The sequence below is a fragment of the Clarias gariepinus genome, chromosome 22 (genome assembly GCF_024256425.1).
Source record: "Clarias gariepinus isolate MV-2021 ecotype Netherlands chromosome 22, CGAR_prim_01v2, whole genome shotgun sequence".
NCBI lineage: Eukaryota > Metazoa > Chordata > Actinopteri > Siluriformes > Clariidae > Clarias > Clarias gariepinus.
In genome coordinates this window covers 23,397,421-23,420,228 of record NC_071121.1, presented here as the reverse complement: position 1 = coordinate 23,420,228, position 22,808 = coordinate 23,397,421, and the positions used below count along the sequence as shown (strand labels likewise).

Here is a 22,808-nt window from a genome sequence, read left to right as displayed (position 1 = left end):
GTCAGCACATGTCCAGGCCTGTCTAAAGTTTGCCAGGGACCATCTGGATGATCCAGAGGAGTCATGGGAGAAAGTCCTGTGGTCAGATGAGACCAAAGTAGAACTTTCTGATTTTAACTCCATTCGCCGTGTTTGGAGGAAGAAGAATGATGAGTATCATCCCAATGATACCATACCTACAGTGAAGCATGGGGCTGGAAGCATCAAGCTCTGGGGGGAGGGGGTGGGGTTCTGCACAGGGGACAGGGCGACTGCACTGTATTAAGGAGAGGATGAACGGGGCCATGTATTGTGACATATTGGGCCAAAACGTCCTGCCCAAAGTCAGAGCATTAAAGATGGGTCGTGACTGGGTCTTCCAACATGACAGTGACTCAAAGCACACAGCCAGGAAAACCAAGGAGTGGCTCCGTAAAAAGCATATGGACTATTTAAAAGCAAAATAACTGGTCTTTGAGGGTCAGAAATCTCGCTGATAAGCAAGTGATCAAATACTTATTTGACACAATAATTCACAAATAAATTGTTAAAAAATCATACAATGTGATTTCCGTACAACATAACAATGTATTTTGTCTTTGTACACCAACAGTACTGTGGGTGTTTGAAATGAAGCAATACATGGGTGTAACAAAAGTCAACAGGCTCAAAAGTAATTGGACAAATTAACACAATTATAATTATAAATTAAATGTTTATTTCTAATATGTGGATGCAAAGCTTTTGCACACAATGACCTCCTGATGTTTAAAACCCAGAGGCATCACCAAACACTGATCTACTCTACTGCAGCCGCCTTCAGTTTTATCTTCAGTAAGTGTAAAGCATATCCATTTGGGTTATGGTCAGGTAACAGAGATTTAAGGATATTTAATTTCTTTGCCTTGGGTTGTTTTCATGGGAAGTTATGCATTCACAAGCCCTTCCTTTCCTTCTTTATATTCATAGTCATTCTAGCAGAAGGTAAACTTGTATTAGAACTGGGGAGGCTTTTCAAGTTTTTTTCTTTCCCTTTTTTTGAAGCAATGTATAATCTGGCCTTTTTGTTCTTGAGCTTTACCAGTGGTTTGCATTATGAGGTAACCCCTCTGTATTTACATGAATGAAGACAATCTCTTCGTTGTAGACTTTGCCAATGATAATTTTACAGTACCTCCTCCTTCAGAGGGTTCCTGTCTTGGCTAGATGTTGTCAATGGTTTTTCCTTCACAAAGGAAAGAATTCTGCCATCATTCACTTTAGGTGTCTTCCAAGCCTTTGTGTGTTACTGTGCTTGCCAGTGCATTCCTTCCATTTAAGTACCAAATTACTGATTTGGCTTTTAAGTTTCCTTTTTTTTCTTCTTCTTCTTCCTCTTCTTCTTTTTTAGCTTGGTGTGGGATTCCTTCACTCGCACCAACACCTCTTTGTTCCTATAAACTGCCACCAAATTCGAATTCAATGCTTGGAATAAACTCTTGACCTTTTATCTCTTTAATTTGTCATGAAGTAAATAAAAAACAGGCCACAACTGGGCATCCTGAGTAACTGGCACTTTTCTAGCTGAAGTTGAGCAACTCTACCCCTAGCATTGTGTTTATATTATTTTGTGTGAACAATGGTAGGAATTAGAGACAGGAATCACCAGGAACCTTCCAATACAATATTATCACAATACCTCTGTGCTGATATGATTTGTATTGCGATTCTGTCTAAGAGTTTTATAAAATATTTTTAATATATCCTGTTTCAGTGGTTTATTCCACCCAGAGATAAAGCTTAAACTATTTCTTCCAACTTTCCTAGTTTATCCAGGCTTGAGACAAGTGAATGTAAAAGATCTTAGGTTGCAGTAATTTGCCCAGATTTATTGTTTGTGTTTATTAAAGATGTTATACTTTAATGGATATAGCAACTAATTAAAAAATTGTGGTGCTGTGGTATAAGAGGAATAAAACACTTCAAGATGTGCTGTTTTAGGCTCTGATTTCGCTCGGTCAAAAAATTTTTTAAATTTCCCATGAAGTAATGGTTGATCTGTCCGGTATTAATCATAAGTCTCAGCATTAGTTTCATTTTAATGGAGGCTTTTAAATAAAACACAGTACATCGTCACATATAATAGTAATATAGCTGTTTGTTCTTTATTTTTTTTTTAAGTTCTTGTATTTTTTTTTGCGGCTTTGCACAGCCTCCTGAAATCACTGGCACGCACACACACACACACTCACACACAGATACAACACAAAAAGTATGAATGTTTTTGCTCTTTCATTTTCATTTTTTTTCCTCTATGCATTTTGAATTGAGAAAATACATTTTGCTTGTTTTTTTGTGTTTTTTTTTCAGTGATCAACTTAAACATTACAGATCAGGAAACGAGAGAATAATTGCTAAATCATGTAGAGCAGTACAATACATCTGATGGGTTTACTATTCTTTTTTTTTTTCTTCTTTTCATAAAATATGCCATGAAAGCTCACTGTTCACTTTCAGCCTGAAATTCAATTTGACAATGAACAATAACAACAACAACAACAACAACAACAACAACAAAACAATGTTGACAATATAAAAATACATGGTATTGTATTTCCTTAAATAAAGCATCAATCTATATATAAAATATTATATTGAAGTATATAAAAATATGCCTTTTCAGATAGAGTAATAGCCATCAGCTTTCAAGAACCTATCACCCCATGGCAACCACAACAACACAACAACAACAAAAAAAAAAATAGGATTTATGTACAAAGAAAGTGTGTATCAATGCTGAAACAAGTTTTCCACATAGCGTCACAACAGAAGGGACGGGATGTTTTCCGAAATCATGTGTATGTACGGTAGTCTTGATGTCTTGGTTAGATTACATATAACGTCTCCAAGGAAATACAATAATTCTCTGGAAATAAATTAAGCGTTAAAAGGCGTAATTTGCTTTCGTACATATTCATTTACTCAGTGTATCTTTGGAGAGAGGGAGAGGGGATGGCAGGGGAGGCAGAGATTACAATGGCACCCACGCCTGCTTTAACAGTATTGACGGCCTACTCGGAAATACACAAGACCCAGGCAGTGATGGCTATCACAGGGAAAAAAAAAAAGAAAAAAAAAGGTCACTACTAAGTGGCCAGGTTGTAGAGTCTGCTTTTGAAAGTGATCTGCTGCGGGCGGAGTGATGAAGTGTCTCCCTGGCTCTGTGCTTACACACTGCAGGACCTGCAGAAGGCGTATGGCAGTGACGTGAACCTTCGCTTGTTGCGGCGTATGGAGTGTTTAAGTTGTGTTTCCCATGTTGAGTGGTTTTTTTTCCCCCGGTGTCTCCTGGCCAGGCAGTGTCGCAGCACGAGCGGCCCGTCCTCCCGTCTCCCTTACGCCCCTCCCCTCCTCTTCCTCTTCTTCCTCCTGGCTCGAAATTGTGGCACCACGGGCTGCGTCTCACTCTCCGTCGCAGGGTAAGGCGCCGCCTTCATTACCGCCAGCGTGGGACGGTAGGGTGAGGCCTAATTCGTCAACGCACCAGCAGTGGCCACGCTGCATGCCTTTAGAGGACCGGCACTAAGGAATAACAGATACAGACTTTAATTAAAACACGCCATGGTGGCACTTACTGTAACTATGAAGAGATGAAACTTACAATGGGTAATTAAAGTCAGTCACATGATCTATCTATCTTTGCTATCTATCTATAAAGAGTTTCTACGTATGTTAATAGTTGCCTATTAGCCAGCAGAAATACTCCTCAGATGATACATTTCTTTATATAAGGCACTACTCTTATACGAGGTCACAATAGATGGAAATTCGAGCTCGGTAATACAAAAATGGAAAAACAGATGTTTTTTGTTCCATGTTTAAATGCACACTGGTGGCTCCTTTATTCATCAAAAATACATTATTGGAAGCCATTGAGAAATAAGTTATTAAATCATACAATTATTATCATAATACATTTTATTAACATTTGCCTCCATTATACAGTGTGTTACCACCATTACATGATGCTTTGTTCTAAAGTCCTATTAAATTATAGTACCGGAGCTCACTTTGATGCTTTTTCACCCTTATCGTGATGGTTTTATAATCATTCCTAAGAAATATATATATATATATATATTGTGGAAGATGTGCTACTGTTATTCTTTCCATACTATTTTTGTTCCCCTATGTCTGTTTCGATTGCCAGCGGTATTATTTACATATGCATTGTATACCTGCTTTTTCCTGTAGAAGCCACGAGTGTCGCAGTTGGGGATGTAGATGTCACGGTCGGACTGGAAAACAGTGAGCTCGAGGCCTCGCAGCACGGCGTTGAGCAGCTTCCTGCACGGAGCCTGGGGAGGAAATGAAAGTACAAAGGAAAAAAGATGAGAGATTAAGGAGGGGAAAAAATGAACGGCTCATGCACCCCTCTCTGATCTTAATGCGGATAAAGATTTACATTCCTTTGAGGTTTGGTGATCATCTCTCTGTATCATGGTACTTGGTGAATCTGACATCTTTATGCTGGATCTTAAAGCTTTCTGAATCGAAAGGAAAGTGAACCGGAGATCATTTTGGTGGTCAAGCCATAATGATTCAGGGAAAAACCTGGACAAGGCTTCGTGATGTGGTTTCTTAGGGCTCTAGGATTCATATCCTATTCTGGTGTTTAATGGGGTTCATCTAGCTGAGTATAAAGTAAGAAACAAAAAAAAAAGACAAGAAGACACCCACCTTTTCAATTTCACCGCTGTGGGAAGGCGGTGGGCCTGTGAATAGAAGAAGAAATTCATGACAAAAGCTGAAATAAATGATCATTTGTGTAAATGTTCAGAACCTGATTTCAGTTTTGCCTTTACACGCGCTGTATTTAACGCAATAGCTGTTAATGATCAGTAGATGGAGACGTCTGGTGTATGAATCAGCACAAGGAGAATGTGGGTGACACTGACATGTACTCTTTTCTCTCTCTCTCTCTCTCTCTCTCTCTCTCACACACACACACACACACACACACAGTCCTTCCCAATTTCTTGTTCCTTTTTTTTTCTTTTTGTTTGACCCCATTTTATTCACACATGCCCAATTTGACACACATAAGATTTTATATTCACACACACACACACACACACACACACATGCACACTGACAGTAAGCGCTCTTGTAGTCATTGAGGTCACTGAATTGCTTTTGCACGGAAGAGGAATTTATTGTCATTGCATGCAAACTGACAGCAATTCCCAGCATTATATAGGGCTACACCATTCCTGCCTCCGCTAGCGTTTCCATCATCCCTGTGACACTGCAGCATAGTGACCAAGGTGAGAGTCTGATAAGGCATCTGTGGAGCCTGAAAGACATGCTGCCGCTACATGCCGGTGTGCTTAAAGCGGATTACGGCGCTCATTCTGATGCTGCATGCAATGATACAGCATGACTCAGAGACTGTCATGCTTCAGGACGGCACGCTTGCGAGAGGCGACGAGTTCTTACCTGGAGGGGAAGGGTTTTCGGTGGGGATCGTCCTGATCTGCTTGGTGCATACGCCTCGGCCCTGCAGCAGAGCCTGGAGCGGGCTGTGGTCGCGTGGAGGAGGCATGCAGCGCAGGCCCTTGGCACAGCTCAAAGTGTAAACCCCGCACGGCTCCCCTAAAGCCAGGACAGCTGTGTTGGCAGCCCCGATGGGGTCCCGGGAAACTCGAGTGTCTTTGCAGGATGGGCAGATCTTATGGGGACCCAAGCGACTGGCCAGAGTCCAGGATCCACAGTTAGCAATGGGCAACAGGACAACGGCCAGCAAGTTCAAGAGCAAAGGCATCTTTTGCGCTGTGGGACTCCTTCGCTGTTCCTACGTGCTCCTTGGGCGATGCTATTTCTGGAGACCTGCTTGTCTTTTCTCTCTTGCACGGTGTTCCGTTCAGCCAGAGTGCCAGAGGACACGATCCTGAGAAACGCACAGAGCAGCAGCTTTTAAAGATCTGAAAGGCGGTGATAGAGAGAGAGAGGGAGAGAGAGCATGGTTATGACACCTTCAGGGGCTGGGACTGAGAGAGAGAGAGAGAGAGAGAGAGAGCAAGGAAAGGAGGGAGGGAGAAAGAGAGAGGGGGGAAGAGAAAGAGATTATTTTTCCTTTCAGAAATGATCAAGCTCCTTTCCAGTTTTTCGTCCTCCCGTCTCGCATCTGGAAGCACTCCTTAGCCTGAAACACAAATGTGGCACACGTCAAAAGCCATGCAATGCACCGTAGATGAAAATGTCACATGGTTCAGGGTAACGTTTGCCATGGTAACACAGAGGGCGAGGGATTCAGATCCCCTTTTACCTACACGAGTTTTTTACTCCATTCATAAAAATATTCAAAAGATCTGTATGTGGTTGCAGAAGCAAAACATCTGTATCACCAGAATCTTAATAACTAAGTTGTTTCTGTAGTGCTAAATCACTTTCTTATCCGTTCATCAATGTGATGCTTGCATGCCTATTAGTCCTGCAAAACTTTTTTTTTTTTTTTCTTTTGGCAATGTCCAGGTACCTAACTATGACTCATTACCCAAATCTCCACTCAAGCAACATGTGATAGCTGAATTTATCAAACGATGCAAAACATTTCTAAAATATACAGTATCATAACTAACCAGAATTTTGACAAGGAAATGCTCGTCTTACTTTTTTTTTTTGTTTGTTTTTGCATGAAGATTATAAAAGATTATTTTGTTGAGTCTGTCAGGTGTTGATTTAAAGGCTTCTGCCTGACAACTCATATCTAGATAACTGTCGCCAGCTCTTTAATGAGCACGAGACGGCATGTTCCAGTGACAAATAACATGATTACGCTAACTTGACATCACTTGAGTTTTAGCGTGAGGTACTTTGGCAGACACATGCTGTATAAATAAAGTTGACTAGACTTGACTTGAAAATCAGTTTATTTGCCCAGTATGATCTCCACAAGAGATTTCATGTCCAAGCCTGTGTCCTTTCACCTAAATACCATTACAACTAAGCTGTAAACTTTATATGTTTTTCCTTTATGACAGTCCTTAGACAAATACAAGTGTCTTCGTTCTATTCACGGGACTGGGTAAAAAGTTTCCTGGAAAGACAGAAACATTATTTAAGAGTCATCCTAGTAATGGTCCCAAACACAGGACTGTTCAGATCCTATGTTTTCTGAAGTATCGTGCATGAGACAACTGAACTCCCGGTTTCTGCGCAGCGCTGTTCCCTGAACACTGGGAATGCGACCAGATTGGAGATCTCACTTTCATCCGCTCTATTCAGATGATCACCAGCTGGTGGTGTTAACGCAATATCGGCAGAGGTGATCGATTTTGCCAAAGGGAGTAAGGTTACCTGTGGTGTTCTGTTTCCATATAAGGCGATGTGCACAACCGATGCTTATTTTCCACATGTTCCAGCAGGGAACTGTTCCAAATGGATTGCAAACCAATGGGGGGCCTCTATGTGTGTGTGTGTGTGTGTTTTTCCTCTCCAAAAATTGTCTGTCAGAACAAGACTCCATCCCCTCCACCCATTGAGGAAGCCGTTCTGTCCCAAATAACCTTCTCAAATATATACATCTTCCCTCACCAGCTCTCCATCCATTTCCACACTGCTGATTAAATCTCACAGCATTCGGAAATCTTTTACAAACAGATTCACAGGATGGTCCACCTTGACAGGTGCCACCTACAGAAGCTTTTAACTTCTGCTGTTTCCATAACAATGCTATAATGTATTGCAGATTTCACGTGATTCTCAGTAGCTAGACTCAGGAACTCTTCGAACCAGAAGGAAGTACACCAAGCATGCAACGCCAGTCCATCACATGACAAAATGTGCACAAATTCACACTTAGGGTCAATTTAGGTTGAATTCATCCCTAGGCTTTCCAGTAGAACCCAGGTCTTGATACAGAACACACTCACTCATTCTAATTTATATTCTATCCTTATCCTGTCAAGGGTCACAGGGAGCCTGCAGCGTATCCCAATCCATCGGAGGCCACACTTACTCACACTACAGGCAATTTTGAAATGGCAGTTAGCCTAATCTGCATGTTTTTGGACTGTGGGTGTAAACCAGAGTACATGGGGGAAACCCACCAAACACGGGGAGAACATGAAAACTCCACTGAGGTGGGAACCAATCCAAAACCCTGGAGATGCAAGGCAACAGTGATTACCACTACGCTAGGTCTTGATGACTAGAATCGCTAAGGTGATCCTGGGGTGATCCATGTGGGAGTTCATGTGACATAATGAATAGAGGCTGACCTTGTCATTTTGTGAGGTCAAATACCAACAATGCCACAAGGTTATCCAAGGTCAGGAGTCCAAAAAATTCAAACTGGCTGATATAGTAAGTAGGCAGGCTGTTGTACTCTATCTCTCTAAGCGACAATGGTCAATGTGTGTGTGTCTGTAAAAGAGGGTCTATAGTGCTTTCCTCCGAGTGTGTTACTCTGGCTTGTGATGCAGTATGAACAGCATTCTGAAGAAAATTCGTTCGCTAGCCTTGTGCTTGTTCTTAAGAACGATTGTGTTAGCAAGTCAACGTCCCTCTGGCTAAAAGCTGTTAAATGATAGTCAAAAGCTTTTTCTTCTTCCTTGTTGTTTAACCACAGATGATATACACTAACTTGGATTACTGCCACCTATAGGTCTTGCTCCTCCTCATAAAAGCTGCTTTAACTATTGAAGGCTAACCTTTTCGTTTCCTCCTTGTAGTTCAAATCTGGCTGGTGGATGGGAATTTAATAAAATTAATTTATGGAAAATGGTTGGGCTGTTTACACAAGTTAAACATAAACATCCCTCAATGTTTCTTTGTGTGGATAACGTGTCATACAATGACACAATTAACAGCAAGGGTGCTGATTGTAGCTATTAAAGTATTGTAATTGCATTACAGTAAAGTAACCCTGTATACAATTGGTCCAAGCTGGTAAAATATTCTTGAATTTAGCCAAACTATCTATAATTTGCTAAACTATGCTTATAACAAACCAAAAATAAGATTATTAAGCTTATATCTAGCAAAATCTTACAAAAATTTGAAGCTTAAATGTTTTGTTCTATTGTCAGATAATTTCACTTCTATTCTAATAGTGGTGAGATCTTCTGTTCGAATCTAGCTAGCTTTACACTTACATTGAAACCTAAACAATTTCCTTATCCGCCACACTAAATTGCAATTTTCACCAAAAACTTTTAATTTACACGGCAAAAAATTACAACTTTGAAAGTGAAATAGTCTTGATGTTAGCCAACCTATCTAATTGTCTTAAAATACGATTACAAAAATGTTTGATCAAAAATGATTTCAAAAATAGTCAAATATCACAAAAGTGTTAAGCAGAAAATGTCTTGTTTTATAGGTAGATATTTTCGTTTCATTCAATAAATAAAGTCCTAAAAACTAGCAAAAATTATGAGTGGGTTAAACGTTTTTCCTTTGAACCAACAGTGGTAAGATATTCAACTTCTTAAGCGTCAGCGATGAGGTAATAGCTAGCTTTACTGTTGATGTCACTTCCATTGAAACTCCAACAATTTTCTTAGCCAGCACACTGAATGGCAATTTACAAAAATACAGCTTAGAAAATAAAATATTCTTGAATTTAGTCAAACTATCTACAATTTCGGTAAGAAGACACCTAAAATAAAATTAAGCTTATGTAGGCCTATAGTCAAATGTTACTAAAATTGCAAGTTAAAAATATCTTGTTTTATTGGCATATAATTTCGAATTTATCGAGAAATGAATTCCTAAAAACAAGCAAATAGTATAGCAATAGAACAAGACATTGTTCGCTTGCAATTTTAGCAACATTTGAAGAAAGATAAGCGCAATAATCTTGTTTTTAGTGTGTTGTAATCTTATTTTAATAATGTTTAGATAGTTTGGCTAACTTCAAAAATATTTTCCTTTTTTTGAAGCGCGGTTGCTTGACATTTGGTAAAGTATGTTGTCTTGCCAAAAAAGTGCAATGGAAAGAACTGCTCAAGTGTGTATGTGTGTGTGTTTGTGTGTGTATGTAGATTCTTTTTTTCTTTATTTATTTTTTTGCAATTCCTGAAGTGTTTCTATTTGGAAAGCTCTTTTCCCCTAAGAAAAACGGCTCTAGCGTTTTGTTGATCAGGTTTGTGGATAACCGCATACTAACACACTAATCAGTATTTTCCATTAGCATGCCATGACACAGCAGTCCAGTACTACTCAGAGTGCTAGTACGCCTCACCACTGACGTTTCACTCCAACGCGTTAGTACGCATGCGTAGGATTGCGGCTCGCCTTATTATTGGTTAAAACCACGTCAGGGATTTCCCCCTCTGTCCCTGGCCTCTGATGTAAACAGGAAGTGTATTAGACACATTTCTGTTGCGTTTTCCAGGTGACACGCGCGCGCGAGCTAATGGAGTTCGTGGCTAGGATTAAACACAAGGGGCCCTAACATCCCATAATATTCCCCAGAGCTGTGAGTAAGGTAAGGGGGGTTTTTAATGAAAAGAACCAAAATGGCGGATTAGTGTCAGATTCCTTCGAGCGTCTTGTTCGATGCTAATGCTAACTCTAGCTGAGAGTTTACTTGGTAAATAACAAAGTTTAGTCGATGGTGAACGTCAGGGTTAGCGTTTAACTGTTTTATAATGTAAACTGTGTAAAGTAATGTATGTAAAGTTTGTTTTCTAACATTTGGAGGTGTACTTAGCGGGTAAGTGACATTTGTTAGCTGTTGAACTTTGTGGACTGAGATAAAACTAATTGACAGGTCACTAGGTAAAGCTTGGACACAACGCAGTAACATGAGCGTGTGTGTGTTTTTCTTTTTAAAGATGCAATATCTGTTTATTTGTTTAAAAAAATATATGTGTAAAAATCTGAAAGACTCCAAAAAAAAAAAATTGGGTTCAAAGTATCTTAACTTTCCCGTTTGGAAAACTGACTTCCGGTCCGGTAGGCTTGCGCTTTATACTATAGACTCTACGGTCACCATGGATACCGGGGGCGGAGCTTCGTCAAAGTGTGCATGAATGATTAGAATGTCAATACCGAGCTGCGTTCACATTACAAACCGCGTGTTTCAATTCCAGTGTTTTTGGTCAGATCAGATTTACATGTCGAGACGGTTGACCGTCATCATTACATAAGACTTTTATGTCATTCAAATGCTAAAGCATTTTTTTTCTTCGAAAAATGCTTGCGTGCAAACGTCTTTGCTTACGCCATCTGGGTTAAAACACATCATAACTGTGCGACCTCTTATACACTTCAAGCAACACATGCGGTTTTAACGATACATTTTTTTTTTTTTGCTATAAAAGACGTCCTGACCTTCTTTTTCAATTGTATAATCGCGTATCAGAAAAACAAGCAAAAAAAGAGAAAAGCGTGCTCTAGAGAGGCGCAGCAGTAATGAACTCATGCTATAATCCAGAGATTGCGAGTTTAATTCCTGGGTGATGCTGTGGCCTCCCGCAGCTGGGAGCCCAGAGAGAGCTGATTGGTCGAGCTCTATCAGAGGGGAGGGATGGAAGACACTTCAGCGCTCTCCTATCAATCACAGCTTTACAGCTAATCATGGGCGTCTGTGACACGCAAGCAGAAGGAGAAGATGGCACTATTATCTGAGAGTGTTACGCTGTTTCTGCTTCGAACAAATGTTGGCGGTTTGCGGAACACACATGATAGTTTACGTTCTCCCTGTTTGGTAGTTGTAGGTTTGATGTGAGAGTACCCTAGTGACGGGTGGGAATTGGCTTCGACTAAATTAGAGAGACAATCAAGGAAATTCCACGAAAAGTAAATAAAAAAACATATCTATAGCACATTATAGTAAAAAAAACAAAACAGAATTGAGTCTCTTTAGGCTGGTAATGTGAACATAGCCTTAGAGAACTTGAAACGAAAAATGGTAATTTTCAGCTGTAAAAACGAATGGGTTACGTAGTTATTACATTACGGTCCAATTTGATCTCCTTATTCATCTTCACGAAATTGCAATTTCAATCGTGTAGTTTTGTGTAGCTACACAAAATGTGTGATGAGCTGATTATTAAGTGTACAATAAAATCACCCGTTATCAAAGTCATTATAGTTTAGCAAAAAAAGAAGCGCATGCGTGGTACTTGTAAACCAAGACTTGTTCTTTTTCCAAGTCAAAATTTATTAAAAATCTTTGCTCGTCTTGTGGAACACTAGCAAACCACGTTACTCCGAGGTACAATTCCAAAACTGTTAGCAAACCTCCTGGTGAGATTAATAAATCTTGTCTTCTGTGTCATGATTCTTTACAAGTATTCAGTCTCATCTTGGTTAGAAATCCAGAGTGCTAAGGCAGGATTTAAAGATTGTCAACTTTTTTTTTCTAAATATTTTTAAAGCAGAAATTATTTTTTTCTTTTTTTTGTTGTTTTGTCCTTCATCTTCCTTTAGCGGATTAGTTAATTAGAGGCGTATATCCCATATAGTTTATATATATATATATATAGATTTTGTATTATATTTTTATAATTTTTTATTGTATTTATATTATATTTGGTTGTTTTTTCCATTCCAACGGCCCGCTGTCATTTCACACCGAATGTTTCCTCCATCAGCGACATTCCAAATGCATCTGGACTGCAATCAAGAGAAGACTGTTGTGGCCTGTTTTATGCAGTAATGAGTTTAGACAATAGATTGCAGCTTGACTGCATTCTCTAAACATCTGTCCCCAACCCAAGAATTCTAAACAGTGTCGATTTGTTTTGTTTTTTCCAACGTCCCCCCCCCTTCCTCTGACCAAGATGGACGACATCAATTTACACTACAGGATCCTCAACTGGAGGCGCAGGATCCGGGAAATAAGGGAAGTGCGAGCCGTGCGCTATCAGGAGCGGTACAAGCGCATGCTGAAGGACGGAGACACTTTGAGGTGCGTCTGAGATTATAAGCCTGTCTGTTTTTGGAGCCTTGTATTTATGTACCTGACACACACATGCATAAAAAGACACTCATATGACTGACCTGGTGGCTCATCTGTCAGTCATCTGCATGTCTCACAAACTCGACTTGGATTTATGGAAGTGTATTTGGATTAATTTAGCTGACAGGTCCTTCCTGCTGTCCCCCCCAGCTACCTAGACTACACATCTGCGCAGTCATTGTAGGAAGAACGTGAAGAGCAAGCGCTAGTTCTTTAAAGTCATAAGAAGCCTTGACCATAAATAGGCAAAAGAAAAGTGCACTTTAGAGTTGTGTATATAATTTCATTCCCAATGCTCTCTTCTTATTGGAGAAAATAAGGACAAGTGCATGACACACACACACACACATGGGCCAGAGCGACCCATTTTATTCGTTTCCATCCACCCGCGCGCTAAGCAGGTTTAAAAAAAAAAAAAGTTTTATATCTTAGCTTTATTCAGCAGCTTTACAACTGAACTCAGCAAAATAAGCTCATGTTAAATTCATACATGATTTATATCGGAACTGTTTTTTTCCCCCCTCCATCTCTACCAGGAACTCATCCTTACACCCTTCGACTTTGCAGACGTTCCTCCGTCAGCGCGGTAGAACCACGTCAGGAAAGTGGCGTGCGTGCAGCAGAGCCATCAGCTCTCTTTCCAAAAACGCAAACAAGCCCTGCGTCTCGCAAAACCTCACTGATTGAAATAATTATAATGTCAGCAAACGTTATAGGAGAGGAGATGCTTGTTTTTTTTTGTTGTTTTTTTTGCTCAGAGAAACATGAAAGGCGAGTTTGACGTATCGGAAAAACAAACCGGATTCGCGTGGAATGGTGTCCGAATTCCCCAAATACACAAAATGACATGTTTTCCATGTCACTGTCACATTCAATCTTAAAGGGAGAAAAATTGTGAATGCAGAGGTCAGGTTGCGTTTGTAGGCCACTTTCGAACACTCGAGCTCTAGTGCAGGTGGGTTTTAGCACGCAGGTGCATTTTACCATGATGGCAAATGACCGATTCAAAAAGAATCAGTTCCTAGAACAATTCAAAGTTGATTGTAAGCATGGATGTGCAGATGAATTTACTGCCTGAGCGTTTGAGTTGGTGGACATCGGTTGATAATGTGATCTGTCCATTGGTCTGTCCATTGTTTTACATCCATTGACATGTCAACACACAGTAGAACAGATGACTTGATTTGATTGGAAACATTACCAATTATAAATTAATCATAAGCGTTGGATATATTTTATAGTAGATGTGCCTGAAACTGGAACTTAATTGCACACTCATAGGCGCGTTTTTAGAAAATTTTACAGGACCATCTGTTGAATTTTGAAATTAAGGTGTGACATCGCGTTTAGGAAGTAGATTTCAGTTGCTCACTCGTAAGCACGCCTTTTGTTGAATTTTAAGGTGTAACGTTTTTTTTCAAGGTCGATTTTTTAAAATTATTATTATTTATTTATTTTTTTTATTTATTTATTTGTATGTTTTAAGGGCGTTTTTCATTTAAATTTTAAAGTGGGATATCTTTGTTTCCCGTGAAGAAGATCGCGATAAAACAAAGCCTATATGTTACCTCAAGCTCGGCCAAATACACCTGAGAAAACCCCCATTTAAATTTAATAGTTCAGTATCTTACATGTGATGCGTGCACAAACAAACAGACAGACATTACAGCTACATATCGCAATTCTTTCATGTGGCGAATTGGAAATAATTTTTTATGTAAGTATATTTGAGGAAGCAAAATTTAGCAGTTTCTCTCTAATCCTACAGGTGGTGCACTCTAAACTATTCTCTCGTTGCTAGGCAGCGTAACATTCTGTGTAGTAGGAGTGAATTGATTGGAAGTAGTAGTTGTGTAGAATTGTAATTGTAAAATCTGAAAGAAAAAGGTTTATAAACCAATACAAATCGTATCCTGATAATATTGTAGCGGGTGAGCCCTTGTGATTCTCATCCCTAGTAATACATTTCATCGTTTTACAGGGTATATATATATATGTGTGTGTGTATATATATATATATATATATATATATATATATATATATATATATAAATGTACACAATGTTCAGGAAAATTTGAGACGTGACCCTGGAGGAAGGAGAGATAAAAGTACCTGCAGCAGCAGTGCTCTTTGTAAAGTGTTTCTAAAGTGCTGTAATTTTCTCCGCTCTAGTTACCAAGGGAACTCTGATGAAGTTGGCTGCTATGTGGCTCCACGGCCTTTATCAAAAGGAAACTGCTACTTTGAGGTAAGCAACGACAGCAGTATGAGATTTAAGGCGAAGTAGAAATGATGACTAATCGATAATGTGAATAATAAAGTTGTGAGTCGTTGCTGTCTTTTAAGCTGTCGTAATAATAACACTCAACAGAATTAAAAAAAAAAAAAAATTTTATTTATTTAATATACTTTTTTTTTTTAGGAATGCCATACTACCTAAACAATGTTTGTTTCCATATTCAGTACCATAATTCTCACAGTGCCATGCGTTTAGATTTTTTCCCTTATATTATTATTTTCTTTTCAAACTTACACATATGAAATGATACATACTGGAAGCTGTTGGCCAGTTCCCTTTTCTTTGCTTAGAAGATGACTTGTATGATTTTATGATATGTCGACTACACGGAAGGGCGAATACGAAGTCCCAATACACTGCTCGACCGAAAGCTTTTCACACTCTCCAAGATTGAAGACCATGTGATGGCGAATTCTTGTGTGAAAATGATACCTCACGCTCCCAGAACCATACTTTTACATTTTGAGTCCTGGAGTATCCCCCGTGCCATCAGGAAATGGAAACTCCATAGATGTGATAACCTGGTCATTCAGTACATTCAGGTCGTCACTTACTTTATTTTATCGCCACATAACATTGCTGAGTCTCGACCTGAGCGACTAAAGCAACCCCAGATCATAACACAGTCTCCAGAGACGTGGACAGTGGACACTATACACGATGTGTGTGTTACTTCTTGCGCTTACCTTTTTACCTTGATGCACCTTTCACCCTGGAATAGGATCAATCTGGACTCATTAGACCACATGACCTTTTCTCATCGCTCCAAAGTCCAATCCTTATGCTGTCTAGCAAACTGAAGCCTTTTTACCCACTAACAAGTGGTTTTCTTACACACACAGCTGTTTAGTCCCAGTCTTGTGAGTTCTCATCACATTATTTGTGTGTGGTGCGTAAATTCTTTTACTTTCACTAGTAAACCCAGCTGTAGTTTTTAGTGTTGATTAAAAAAAAATTTTTTTTTTAAACCATACAACTTCTCCAATAGTTTAAGTGATGTCCATACATGATTATATTTCTGACCGCATTTCTTCCACAAAGCTGATGGTTCAGCAAAATCCTTACAGGTTTTAATAATGTGTTGGACGTTTCTTAACCCAATTCCAGTAATCTCAAATCTCCTTACTTGTGTTTGGTGCTTAAAGATGACCAATAATTGGACCCTTCTGAAGTGGTGCCTTTTTTTTTCTTCTTTTTTTTGGGGTCCAGGCAGTTTATACAAGTAATATTTCTTAACTTTTAGAGAGCTTTTATTGTTCTCCATTTCTTCACGCACCTTATATCCCGTACTTACTTGAGTGGAATCACGTCAAGTAATGTTAAAACTATTCGTCCTTACAGTCTGTCCCTTTCAGCATAAGAGTACACAGGCTTGACTTCAATATGTACCAAAACAGTCTTCTTCTGTTTTTCCTAACGAGGACAGCAGATGAGCAGATAAATTTGGAATAAATGACAGATGAGTAGTTCTGAACCAACGATTGCTGAAAGCCCCGCCCCTTTCTCACAGCCGATTCTCTTTTCCAACTTGAAACTTAGCTTTAAACGATAACTTGAATCTAGTTACTTTATTTATGAGGAAATTTTCAACTACCAAAAAGAAACCAAAAGGTTTAAAAAAAAAATTCACAGTAGGTATAGAGAAATCTTTCAAATCTTTGATTATTGTTGGATTAAAAAAAATTATACATTGAAACAGTGGAACTGTTTTAACTACTATAATTCAACATTCAACAAAGTTTAATAAAATACTAGATGTTTGTGTTTTATTAGGAAGCAAATACATGTTTGTTTAATAATTAGATTATGTCTGCAAGAGGATTATGGCCGCCATGGAAATGCTTGACTTCTGAATTTTTCTTGACATTTTCTTAGAATTCGAACTAAATTCTGAATTCCAAGATGAAAGTAAATGTTCTGAGAAGAAGAAAAAAACATCAGAATTCTCAGGTCAAAATCAAACTTCTAAGAAAAAAAAAATTGAATTTAAGGCTTAAAGTGAAAATTGTGAGGAAAAGGTCAAAATTTAGTTAAAAAAAAGAGTTAAAATGGAGTTAAAATTGAGTTTTTAAAATAAAAAATTTACTTTAGTCAAATATTTTCCATAAAACTTTTGTAATTAACAGTTGTATCAGGTTATACGTTTTATAGGTTTATTTATTTATTTATTGTACATGTCTTGAGACTTTCATTCAATCACATTCAATCTTCTTCTTTTTCTTCTCGCTACTGTTTGAGTTGAACACGTTTTTAAGATCAGACGCAGATTTGTTTTAAGCGAAACCAAACACAGGAACGGCAACACACGGTTCATCTACAGACAGATACAAATTCCACATTGCGCATGCATCGAATACAAACATTGAAGCATGTAGATTACATAGCGACATTAGACACGCTCTTCATTCCACTCTGGTGTTTTTTTTTTTGTTAGTCTTTTTGTCTTTATATTATTTAGCTTTATTAAAATTCAGTGTCCCTTTTGGATTTTGATATTCCTCAACACTTTTGATAAATTCAGGGTTTTTTCCCCCCATTTAAAACAGAGGACCTACTCTGTTAAAAAAAAAGGAAAAAAAAAAAAAGGAAGCTTGAATGTATTATGTCCCATGTGCAGGTTATTATCTGAGGGTCATGTGGTGTGTAGAAAGTTCAACAACACAAGCTGCAATTTTTATACAGAATTATTCATGCATTTCTTTCTGTTTTGATTAATATTTTCAGCAATTAGTTATTAATACCTTTTAATAGTTGAGGAATCACAAAACGGATAGCACGAGACACGTGGCACAGTTTCGAGTTGCAGTGCAGACAGAACATCAAAAGTTCGTGAAGGATACTCTCAGCCCCGAGGAACAGCTGAATAAAGTTTGACTTCTCCGGGATACACTGCTGATATGGGTATAAAACAGCGTTTGGGGAAAAGAGCATGCATGTGATTTCAATATGGAAAAAACCTGCAAGGATGTGGCTGTAAATCTGGCTTTGGGTGAAGGCAAGTCTTGAGTGATGTACAGTGCTGGTTTGAGCTCGCTGCCAGCTTGTCGTGGTTTGATAAACTTCCACTTCCTCATCGGCACTGAAGCTGGAAAGCAGCAACCCGTCCGTGCCGCAGTGCAGAACAGTCCCCTGCGTCCACATTTCAGAATTAAAACATTCAAACACTTTAGAATTAAGCTGAATTTTCGGAACCAGTTTTTAGTGCTAATAATTCTGGATTTGAATGCATTCTTTAGAAAGACAGAGATTTTATTCAAAATAAAAGAGGACACATCACACTTAAAAAAAAAAAAAAAAAAAAAAAAAGAAGAAGAGCTATCCGCCCTCTTCTGCATACATGAGCTCACAGAAGCACACGACATTGTTGATAAAAAAAAATTCTTGAATGAAGACTTCATCATTGTGACACTATCAATTCTTAAATCTATGCAGCCAAGTCCTGAATTATTGGTACCCTTATTAAAATGGGTTTAAAAAAATATTAAATAATTTACAACGAAGATACGTTTTGTACTTTTTATTTAAACCCTACAAACGGCCAGATCCTTTTTAACAGACCTAATAAAACACTCAACAGAAATGCATCCTAGAAGCAAGGACTATGACCCATGAACCAAGAGTGAAAACATTTATCAGCAGCTTTACGATATGAACAACAGCTGCGAGACAAAGACATGCTAAAACCAGAACTTAAATACACAACCTAATCAGTAACAAACAAAACAAGAGTGACACGTGACTCTCAGGACGTGATCAGAGGTCCTGGTGCTTCCCTTCCATGGTGTAGTTTAAACTGTACTCCCTTTTGAGGTAATGTAAGTCAAGAGGACATCCCTTGATCTCACCGCGCTCTTTCTATTTGGTCATTGGGTTTGACTCTGCATATTTCTGTGCGAGTTTTAGCAATGCTTCGCTTCTCTAATGACCTCATCCTGTCTGTAATGATTAAAAGAAAAACGAATGCCTGTTATATATAGTACACAACCAGGTCTTGTGATGAAATCTTTCAAAAAAAGAAAAAAAAGAATAGACATTTTAAAAAAGACTTTAAGCACAGTATGGTGATGAGACTCGGTGAAACATTCGAATGGTGCACGTGTTATAAAAAAGGCAGAACGTCCGTGGTGGCGTGAAGCCCACTGCAGTCGTTCCTGTGAAAGTGCAGCGGATGAAACACCTGATTTTTGAAAACGGATGGATAACTTGTCGCCCACTTGTGGAAAAAACTAATCTAAAAACTTCCTGAAACATCCAAATGCTTGAGAAAGTGCTTTAGTGTATGAAGGAATCACATAGAGAAATGAAGGTAGAATCAGAAGTCCCAGTTTGACTTGAACAACCCTCGTATGCAAGGAAGGGACACTAGTTCCTGGATTGCTGTATAGACGTAATTGTCAGCTTCAATGTGTTTAATCAAAGTGTTTACATTGTGACTTTTGCTCTGATTGTGATGGACACAGCTCCCTGGTATACCTAGTTAACGCAGCACATCTGATTCCGACGAACCGTCTCCTTAAAAAAAAAAAAAAAATCATCTTCCAAATCTCTGTAGAACGGAGCCCCCGCAATCCCCCCCCCCCATCTCTCCGTCTGCGTCAAAGGCGTGATCATATTTCCTCGTTAGATTTTCATGGACGTTTCAGTTCACCTCCTTTGACCTCCACGAGTCAGCGTGATTACCCGCTCGCACATCAATCTCTGCTCACACACACACACACACACACACACACACACACACACACACACACTGCTGAATCTCTTTCCCCTTACTGTGATCTTAGGCTGCCTGTTTTTTCAGTGTGTGTGTGTGTGCGCGTGTGTAAATCAATTTTGTCCTTAGTCAAGTGGAAATTTTCTCTATTAGCCTAATTGAATATTGCGTCTGGAAGCCTGGGCTGAAAATCTGCAGCTCCCGAGTTCACAGCAGGGTTTTCTTTTCGTGAAGCGCTGCGTCTTCGGCGCATTAAATTCTCAGCAGGGCGCTCGTAGAGCGAGTACATCGGACAAGAAGATGTCTTTAGGAAACTCTTCTAGATATATCTTAACCATTTTAAAGTTCGGGAAACAAATCCTCGAAAGAGGTATCTGGATCGTCTAGCTCTTTCTCAGTTTATGACCATCCTTTAAGTCCCTGGCAGTAAGTTTTAAATTTTAGAGCTTTTAGGATGACTCGCCAACAGCTGGAGCCATTTTCCTGGAGAGAGTGAAAAACCATTAATCCTTGCAGCCTAGGATCAACTTGTATCCTGCCGAGGCCAAGTTTCCACAAGAATAGATAATCTGATGTTGTTCTGACCTTTATAGAGGTCATAAAATAATATAAATAAATAAATTACCAGGAGTGTTCGAGTTAAACCGGGACTTGTAATGACATTTCTCCTTAAACCGATTTGACATTAACTGTACGGAAGACTTTAAGCACGGGACTGTAATGAGATTCTTCAAACGTTTTTAAAGAAGTCCGTACGTCTACGAATGTGGGACGATGTGGACGATCTCTTGAAAATCAACAGATAACTTGTCTCCAAATTGCTGAAGAGACGCATTGGTCTGTGGGAACTGTACCCAGATTACATTACAGATTGAGTACCTGCCACATCCCTGTACAGTCCTGACCTCCCTGCAGGCCATTTCTTGAAAGGAGTTCCTGGGAGGCCAGCGTTTCAGATGTCTAATCACGGCTCCGGCAGTACTGAGAAAACATTCTACCTTGATTGTATCCAGGCACTGGATGATGAGTGCATTAGTGTAGCAGAGGATTATGTAGAGAAATAAAAAAGGAAGTTTTAACTTTTTTTTTTTTCCGCAGAATCAGTGCAGAAGTCCCGGTTTGACCTGAACACCATCCGTAGTCAAGGAGTCTAATTAGTGGAAGTGAATGAAGTCAGTGTCTGGGATTTCCAAGAAATCAGAATCAATTTCGGCAAACTTTCAAGGCTTAATTGAAGCACTAGCTGCGAGGTCGTACTTCTCGTCAGGTTTCTTGATGATGATTTTTAAAAATTTTTTTTTTGTTCCCACTACCATTTTCCATCACAGCATACACTCGTGATTTTCTGTGGTTCAGCCCTCCATTCAGTGCATAATTCCTGTTACCACGACATCACGAGAAATTTCCCCACCGACACAAAGCAGCGTTGTGTTTTCTTGATCTACAGCCATTTTCAGATTATCCCGCTTCCTTGTCCTGGTTAATGAATCTGACGATGTACCAAAATAAATCTGAACGCTGTGTGAGATTAGATAACGGGGGCATTGGAGGATTGCCCTGAGGTGTTGTGTTGTTATTTCAGGTGACTATAATGGACACAGGGGTCCGAGGGACAATCGCAGTGGGTCTGGTTCCTCAGTTGTACAAGCTTGATCATCAGCCAGGCTGGCTGCCTCACTCGATCGCATACCACGCTGATGACGGGAAGTAAGTGTCAGGATCTTTTTTTTATTTCTTTTTGATTGACGGTTTTAAGCTAATTCTTTAATTATGGTTTCTAAAGAAATATGCTGTAGTGTCATTCATGGCAAGTCCAAAGCAAGAACTATTAGACTTGTAGAAAAGTGGTAATAAATGAAATATGCATTTTTATCAGTATTTTGAAAAACTCCAACAGAAAGGCAAATAGGTGATCAAACACTCTGACTCACCATGACAAGGCAGCAACCCTGGACATACTGCAGTTATAAGTAGTGTATTTATATAAATGATTATTATTATTATTGTTATTATTATTTTTTTTAACCCAATTCCCTCGTGTGTTTTATGTGCCGGGGTTTTTCCCCCTGCCTCCGCGTTCCAGACGAGCAGCTAATCAGAGGTTGCGGCTGCAAGTCTGCTGACTCGTATCTCTCCTCTCCTCCACAGACTGTATAATGGCAACCCTGTCGGCCAGCAGTTCGGCCCCAAGTGCATCCGTGGCGATCGGATAGGCTGCGGGATCCACGCAGACACTTTCGACGCCGGACTCACCACCGTGTTTTTCACCAAGAACGGCAAAGAGGTGGGTCCGACTCCGTTCATGAAAGCGGTTTTGCCTAAACGTAACCAGAGGTCTGTTTAACCGCCCTCGCTCTTTTTAAACGCCCTGCTGTTTTGGACCGGGACTTCCTCTGCTTTATTCATGCCACTCTTGAGCCCTCAGAACTAAGCCTGAAATTAATTGCTACGACGCCGTGCTCTGATTGGAATGTGAATATTTTCACGGTGATGTAACGAACCGCTCTACCGCTCCGCACTGTAAAACACTGATAAAGTTCACGTCCCGTTCGAGCAAACATTTACATGTCGTTATACTTACTCATCCCATGGTGTGCCTCCGAGGCTAACGAGGCCGAGCTCCGCACCGAGGCCAACAGGAATCCAGGTTTCATTCCACAGTGCGAGCTCCTCGTAAACGATCGGCCCCGTTATGACTTTTCCGTTCTACGCAATCATTTAATCCTAAATGGCCTGCAAACAATAACAGTACTGTAGAGATAAAGAAAACCCGGGCCAGCGATCAGGACGTGTTTGTTCTGTTTATTCCTTTTTTCCCCCCATAGTTTGGTCTTTTAAGGGCACAATTAGTGATGGAAAAAAA

The 22,808-nt window shown here is 39.5% G+C and overlaps 2 protein-coding genes across 4 annotated transcripts in view; one reads left to right on the top strand and one right to left on the bottom strand.

Moving 5' to 3' along the window:
- Positions 1-2,115: 2,115 nt before the first annotated feature.
- On the bottom strand, positions 2,116-6,163 carry igfbp6b (insulin-like growth factor binding protein 6b). The gene is made up of 4 exons (XM_053481821.1): positions 5,458-6,163; positions 4,699-4,733; positions 4,197-4,316; positions 2,116-3,540 (listed from the first exon to the last, which is right to left on the bottom strand). The coding sequence occupies exons 1-4, from the start codon at positions 5,780-5,782 to the stop codon at positions 3,421-3,423; spliced, it is 600 nt and encodes a 199-aa protein (XP_053337796.1). The 5' UTR covers positions 5,783-6,163; the 3' UTR covers positions 2,116-3,420.
- A 4,152-nt stretch (positions 6,164-10,315) lies between these two features.
- Positions 10,316-22,808, top strand: part of spryd3 (SPRY domain containing 3) — a 46,952-nt gene continuing 34,459 nt past the window's right edge. Inside the window, exons 1-5 of one of the 3 annotated variants that reach the window (XM_053482396.1) lie at positions 10,316-10,453; positions 12,756-12,883; positions 15,108-15,183; positions 21,528-21,652; positions 22,094-22,229. In XM_053482396.1, the coding sequence (XP_053338371.1) occupies positions 12,756-12,883; positions 15,108-15,183; positions 21,528-21,652; positions 22,094-22,229 (465 nt within the window). In that variant the 5' untranslated portion in view covers positions 10,316-10,453. The remainder of the gene's footprint in view (positions 10,454-12,755; positions 12,884-15,107; positions 15,184-21,527; positions 21,653-22,093; positions 22,230-22,808) is intronic. The other 2 variants (XM_053482398.1, XM_053482397.1) reach the window with 2 other exon arrangements.